This window comes from Perca flavescens, chromosome 5 (assembly GCF_004354835.1).
Source record: "Perca flavescens isolate YP-PL-M2 chromosome 5, PFLA_1.0, whole genome shotgun sequence".
NCBI lineage: Eukaryota > Metazoa > Chordata > Actinopteri > Perciformes > Percidae > Perca > Perca flavescens.
The window spans coordinates 37,857,206-37,864,705 of NC_041335.1; the positions used below are offsets into that span (position 1 = coordinate 37,857,206).

Below are 7,500 nucleotides of genomic sequence, written 5' to 3' on the forward strand. Positions count from 1 at the left end.
CCCTTTTTAAGAAAAATAACAGATCAGATGTTGGTAATTATAGGCCTGTATCAAATCTGACAGCCGTATCGAAGGTGTTTGAGCGTCTTGTGTATGAGCAGGTGGAAGAGTACCTTGTCAGACAAAATCTATTGTATGAACTTCAGTCTGGTTACTCTACTGAAACCTGTCTTATTCATTTATTAGATTATATTTGACAAAACTTTGATGAAGGAAAGTATGTGGGCATGATTCTTCTTGATTTGAAAAAAGCTTTTGATACTGTAAACCATGCAATACTCCTATAAAAGCTACAATGTATAGGCTTCAGAAATACTGCTGTGAAATGGTTCGCCTCTTACCTCACTGGACGGACTCAAGTTTGTGATGTTGAGGGGACCGTATCAGATTTTCTGGATATTACTTGTGGGGTGCCCCAAGGTTCAATCCTTGGCCCTCTTTTATTTTTAGTTTATATTAATGACATGCCAGCTGCGGTAAAATGTAAGCTGCTTTTATATGCTGATGACTCAGCGAGATTGAGAAGACTCTAGGTGGGCTTTTAGACACAAGGTTAAGGCATTTTTATGGAATAGAGTAGCCAATGTTTTTTAATTACAGTAGATTGATTATTTTATGTGATTTATGATTCTTTGATTTTAGAATGCTTTCAAACCTTGTATGATCTGTATTACATGTTATTGTCTTTGACCTGAAATAGGTCTTCGTATTGTGTTGCATGTTTTAACACCAAGGACCATGTTGGAAATAAGTGTTTACACTTTAACATGCTATCCTTTGGATTATGTTTTTTGTCAAATCCAAAATAAATCAAATCAAAAAAAGCTGGAACAGATGAATGTAGTGGAGTAACTAAAGTAACTAGTAACTAAAGCTGGAACAGATGAATGTAATGGAGTAAAAAGTCCAATATTTCTCTCTGAAATGTAGCAGAGTAGAAGTAGAAAGTGACATGAAAAGAAAAGACTCAAGTTAAAGTACAAGTACCTCAACATTTGGTACTGAAGTACAGTACTGGAGTACATGTAACTTAGTTACATTCCACCACTGTGGTTCGTGAGCTGTAAAGATGATCTATGGGTGATCTAGTCTTGATGAATGTTATTTTACTCTGCAGGTGAACACGTATATAGAAGACTGCGTGGCCCAGAAGGATCCTCTGATCAAGATCCTTCGTCTGGTGAGCATGCAGTCGGTCTGCAACAACGGTCTCAAGCAGAAGGTGCTCGACTACTACAAGAGAGAGATCCTCCAGGTAAAGTCACTACTATAAGAGAGAGATCCACCAGGTAAAGTCACTACTATAAGAGAGAGATCCTCCAGGTAAAGTCCTACTATAAGAGAGAGATCCTCCAGGTAAAGTCACACTACTATAAGAGAGAGATCCTCCAGGTAAAGTCTCACTATAAGAGAGAGATCCTCCAGGTAAAGTCCTACTATAAGAGAGAGATCCTCCAGGTAGAGTCTCACTATAAGAGAGAGATCCTCCAGGTAAAGTCTCACTATAAGAGAGAGATCCTCCAGGTAAAGTCACACTATAAGAGAGAGATCCTCCAGGTAGAGTCTCACTATAAGAGAGAGATCCTCCAGGTAAAGTCTCACTATAAGAGAGAGATCCTCCAGGTAAAGTCTCACTATAAGAGAGAGATCCTCCAGGTAAAGTCACACTATAAGAGAGAGATCCTCCAGGTAGAGTCACTACTATAAGAGAGAGATCCTCCAGGTAAAGTCTCACTATAGGAGAGAGATCCTCCAGGTAAAGTCTCACTATAAGAGAGAGATCCTCCAGGTAAAGTCTCACTATAAGAGAGAGATCCTCCAGGTAAAGTCCCACTACTATAAGAGAGAGATCCTCCAGGTAAAGTCTCATTATAAGAGAGAGATTCTCCAGGTAAAGTCTCATTATAAGAGAGAGATCCTCCAGGTAAAGTCCCACTACTATAAGAGAGAGATCCTCCAGGTAAGGTCTCATTACAAGAGCTAGATCCTCCAGATAAAGTCCCACTACTATAAGAGAGAGATCCTCCAGGTAAAGTCTCACTATAAGAGAGAAATCCTCCAGGTAAAGTCCTACTATAAGAGAGAGATCCTCCAGGTAAAGTCACACTACTATAAGAGAGAGATCCTCCAGGTAAAGTCACACTACTATAAGAGATAGATCCTCCAGGTAAAGTCACACTACTATAAGGGAGAGATCCTCCAGGTAAAGTCACACTACTATAAGAGAGAGATTCTCCAGGTAAAGTCCCACTACTATAAGAGAGAGATTCTCCAGGTAAAGTCCCACTACTATAAGAGAGAGATTCTCCAGGTAAAGTCCCACTACTATAAGAGAGAGATCCTCCAGGTAAAGTCCCACTACTATAAGAGAGAGATTCTCCAGGTAAAGTCCCACTACTATAAGAGAGAGATTCTCCAGGTAAAGTCCCACTACTATAAGGGAGAGATCCTCCAGGTAAAGTCCCACTACTATAAGAGAGAGATCCTCCAGGTAAAGTCACTACTATAAGAGAGAGATCATCCAGGTAAAGTCCCACTACTATAAGAGAGAGATCCTCCAGGTAAAGTCCTACTATAAGAGAGAGATCCTTCAGGTAAAGTCCTACTATAAGAGAGAGATCCTCCAGGTAAAGTCCCACTACTATAAGAGAGAGATCCTCCAGGTAAAGTCACACTACTATAAGAGAGAGATCCTCCAGGTAAAGTCCCACTACTATAAGAGAGAGATCCTCCAGGTAAAGTCCCACTACTATAAGAGAGAGATCCTCCAGGTAAAGTCCCACTACTATAAGGGAGAGATCCTCCAGGTAAAGTCCTACTATAAGAGAGAGATCATCCAGGTAAAGTCCTACTATAAGAGAGAAATCCTCCAGGTAAAGTCCTACTACAGTGGGGGAAATAAGTATTTGACCCCTTGCTGATTTTGCAGGTTTGCCCACTTACAAAGAATGCAAAAATCTACAATTTTAATCATATGTACATTCTAACAGTGAAAGACAGAATCCCAAAGAAAATTCCAGAAAATCACATCATATGAATTTATTAAAATTGATAACCATCTGATGAGGAAAAACAAGTATTTGACCCCCTGGACAAACACCATGTTAATATTTTGTAGAAAAGCCATTATTGGCCAGCACAGATGTCAAACGGTTTTTATAGTTGGTGACAAGGTTTGTGCACATTTCGGCAGGGATGTTGGCCCACTCCTCCCTGCAGACAGCCTCCAAATCATTCAGGTTCCGAGGTTGTCGCCTGGCAACTCAATTTTAAGCTCCCTCCAAAGATTTTCAATCGGATTCAGGTCTGGAGACTGGCTAGGCCACTCCAGAACCTTGATGTGCTTCTTCTTCAGCCACTCTTTTGTTGCTTTGGCGGTGTGCTTAGGGTCGTTGTCGTGCTGAAACACCCATCCTCGACCCATCTTCAGCTCTCTCACTGAGGGAAGGAGATGTCGGTCCAGAATTCCACGATACATGGCCCCGTCCATCCTCCCCTCAATACGATGGAGTTGTCCCATCCCTTGGCTGAAAAGCACCCCAAAGCATGATGTTGCCACCACCATGCTTGACGGTGGGGATGGTGTTCTTTGGGTTGTACTCGGTGTTCTTTGCCCTCCAAACACGACGAGTTGAGTTGAGGCCAAAAAGTTCTATTTTGGTCTCATCTGACCACATCACCTTCTTCCAGGCCTCTTCTGAGTCGTCCAGGTGGTGAATGGCGAACTTCATGCGGGCCTGTACATGTTTCTTCTTGAGCAGGGGGACCTTGCGTGCGCTGCAGGATTTCAATCCATGACGGCGTAGTGTGTTACCAACCGTTTCTTTTGTAACTGTGGTCCCAGCTGCCTTCAGTTGATTCATCAGTTCCCCCCTTGTGGTTTTGGGATGATTCCTCACCGTTCGCATGATCAGGGACACCCCACGAGGCAAGATCTTGTGTGGAGGCCCAGACCGAGGAGATTGGCGGTGGTGTGGTGCTTCTTCCATTTCCTGATAACTGCACCGACAGTTGATCTTTTCTCTCCAAGTTGCTTTCCGATTCTCTTGTAGCCCATCCCAGCCTTGTGCAGATCAACAATCTTGTCCCTGATGTCCGTAGAAAGCTCTTTGGTCTTGCCCATGGTAGTGATGTTGGATGCTGGTTGTTTGGGTGTTCACAGGTGTCTTTTATACAGGTAACGAGGTGAGGCAGGTATATTTGATGTAGATAATTGGTTCGGATTGGGGCTGTGTCTTAAAGAAAGACTAACTGGCTTGTAGGAGCCAGAATACTTGCTGTTTGTCCAGGGGGTCAAATACTTGTTTTTCCTCATCAGATGGTTATCAATTTTAATAAATTCATATGATGTGATTTTCTGGAATTTTCTTTGGGATTCTGTCTTTCACTGTTAGAATGTACATATGATTAAAATTGTAGATTTTTGCATTCTTTGTAAGTGGGCAAACCTGCAAAATCAGCAAGGGGTCAAATACTTATTTCCCCCACTGTATAAGAGAGAGATCCTCCAGGTAAAGTCACACTACTATAAGAGAGAGATCCTCCAGGTAAAGTCACACTACTATAAGAGAGAGATCCTCCAGGTAAAGTCCCACTACTATAAGAGAGAGATTCTCCAGGTAAAGTCACACTACTATAAGAGATAGATCCTCCAGGTAAAGTCCCACTACTATAAGGGAGAGATCCTCCAGGTAAAGTCACACTACTATAAGAGAGAGATTCTCCAGGTAAAGTCCCACTACTATAAGAGAGAGATTCTCCAGGTAAAGTCCCACTACTATAAGAGAGAGATTCTCCAGGTAAAGTCCCACTACTATAAGAGAGAGATTCTCCAGGTAAAGTCCCACTACTATAAGGGAGAGATCCTCCAGGTAAAGTCACACTACTATAAGAGAGAGATCCTCCAGGTAAAGTCACTACTATAAGAGAGAGATCATCCAGGTAAAGTCCCACTACTATAAGAGAGAGATTCTCCAGGTAAAGTCCCACTACTATAAGAGAGAGATCCTCCAGGTAAAGTCCCACTACTATAAGCCTAACAATCACAAAAAAACCACAAGTCAGTAGTTTCAGCCCGAGAGGTTGTAATGAGTGAAGGAGTCAGGTGGCTGATGAAGTGTGTGTCTCTTGTTCAGACGTACGGGTACGAACACATCCTGACGCTCAACAACCTGGAGAAGGCCGGGCTCCTGAAGCTGCAGAGCAGCACCAGGAATAACTACCCCACCATCAGAAAGACTCTCAAACTGTGGATGGAAGACGCCAACGAACAGGTTAGACATCTGATGATAAAGGGAGTGAGGGATAGAGAGAGGGAGGGAGGGATGATGTGCGCTTTGGTCCCGATTCATTACAGGAAAAATTTAAAAAGGAGTCACAAAAATCACACTAGATTGAGGGAGGGAGAGATGGAGGGAGTGAGGGATGGAGGGAGGGATGGATGGAGAGAGGGATTGGAGGGATGATGTGCTTTGGTCCAGATTCATTACAGGAAAAATTTAAAAAGGAGTCACAAAAGTCACACTAGAGGGAGGGAGGGAGGGGGAGGACGGAGGGAGGGAGGGATGGTGAGAGGGGGAGGGAGGGAGGGAGGGAGGGAGGGAGGGAGAGATGATGTGCTTTGGTCCGATTCGTTACAGGAAAAATTTAAAAAGGAGTCACAAAAATCACACTAGAGGGAGGGAGGGCGAGAGGGAGGGAGGGGGAGGGAGGGAGGAGGGGGAGGGAGGGATGGTGAGAGGGAGGGAGTGAGGGAGGGAGGGAGGGAGGGATGGTGAGAGGGAGGGAGTGAGGGAGGGAGGGAGGGAGGGAGTGACGGAGGGAGAGATGATGTGCTTTGGTCCGATTCGTTACAGGAAAAATTTAAAAAGGAGTCACAAAAATCACACTAGAGGGAGGGAGGGCGAGATGGAGGGAGGGAGGGAGTGACGGAGGGAGGGAGGGATGGTGAGAGGGAGGGAGGGAGGGAGTGAGGGAGGGAGGGAGTGAGTGAGTGAGGGAGGGAGGGAGGGAGGGAGGGAGGGAGTGATTGATTCTTTCCCGATACATGGGTGGGATTTCTTTTCCTTCTAAAACAAAATCAATCTTTATTTATATAGCAGCTTTCAAACAACTCCGAAGGCAAAGCACTGCTACTCTCTGCTCGTCGCCACGGGGCTTCTCAGGGGCTGAGAGCATATCCCTCCGCCCAAGTAGCAGAGAGGAGCAGTGCTTCTCCTTCTGAGAATATAGTTCCCAGTATGTATATGGTTAGAAGATGGCTGTGTGTCATGTGACCTTGTTATTTGTACACGCTGTGACTATACAAATCACAACATGTAAATAGGAACATGTTGGTGTTATTTTGTCACTTATTGGGAGCAGTAGTCTAGATGGAGCCGGTTACCTCCAGGATCTGTGCTAAACTAGGCTAGATGAAGCCAGTTACCTCCAGGATCTGTGCTAAGCTAGGCTAGATGGAGCCTGTTACCTCTAGGATCTGTGCTAAACTAGGCTAGATGAAGCCAGTTACCTTCAGGATCTGTGCTAAGCTAGGCTAGATGGAGCCTGTTACCTCTAGGATCTGTGCTAAACTAGGCTAGATGAAGCCAGTTACCTTCAGGATCTGTGCTAAACTAGGCTAGATGAAGCCAGTTACCTTCAGGATCTGTGCTGAGCTAGGCTAGATGGAACCGGTTACCTCCAGGATCTGTGCTAAGCTAGGCTAGATGGAACCGGTTACCTCCAGGATCTGTGCTAAGCTAGGCTAGATGGAGCCGGTTACCTCCAGGATCTGTGCTAAGCTAGGCTAGATGGAACCGGTTACCTCCAGGATCTGTGCTAAGCTAGGCTAGATGGAGCCGGTTACCTCCAGGATCTGTGCTAAGCTAGGCTAGATAGAGCCGGTTACCTCCAGGATCTGTGCTAAGCTAGGCTAGATGGAGCCGGTTACCTCCAGGATCTGTGTTAAGATAGGCTAGATGGAGCCGGTTACCTCCAGGATCTGTGCTAAACTAGGCTAGATGGAGCCGGTTACCTCCAGGATCTGTGCTAAACTAGGCTAGATGGAGCCGGTTACCTCCAGGATCTGTGCTAAGCTAGGCTAGATGGAGCCGGTTACCTCTAGGATCTGTGCTAAACTAGGCTAGATGGAGCCGGTTACCTCCAGGATCTGTGCTAAACTAGGCTAGATGGAGCCGGTTACCTCTAGGATCTGTGCTAAGCTAGGCTAGATAGAGCCGGTTACCTCTAGGATCTCTGCTAAGCTAGGCTAGATGGAGCCGGTTACCTCCAGGATCTGTGCTAAGCTAGGCTAGATGGAGCCGGTTACCTCCAGGATCTGTGCTAAGCTAGGCTAGAAAGAGCCGGTTACCTCTAGGATCTGTGCTAAGCTAGGCTAGATGGAGCCGGTTACCTCCAGGATCTGTGCTAAGCTAGGCTAGATGGAGCCGGTTACCTCCAGGATCTGTGCTAAGCTAGGCTAGATGGAACCGGTTACCTCATGGATGTGGTCTAAGCTAG

General features: G+C 45.2%; 1 protein-coding gene across 1 annotated transcript in view; it reads left to right on the forward strand.

The window, feature by feature from the left end:
* Nucleotides 1–7,500, forward strand: part of vps33a (VPS33A core subunit of CORVET and HOPS complexes) — a 42,050-nt gene that overhangs the window by 19,582 nt on the left and 14,968 nt on the right. The window contains exons 10-11 of the mRNA XM_028579071.1: nt 1,118–1,255; nt 5,136–5,273. Coding sequence (XP_028434872.1) covers nt 1,118–1,255; nt 5,136–5,273 — 276 coding nt within the window. The remainder of the gene's footprint in view (nt 1–1,117; nt 1,256–5,135; nt 5,274–7,500) is intronic.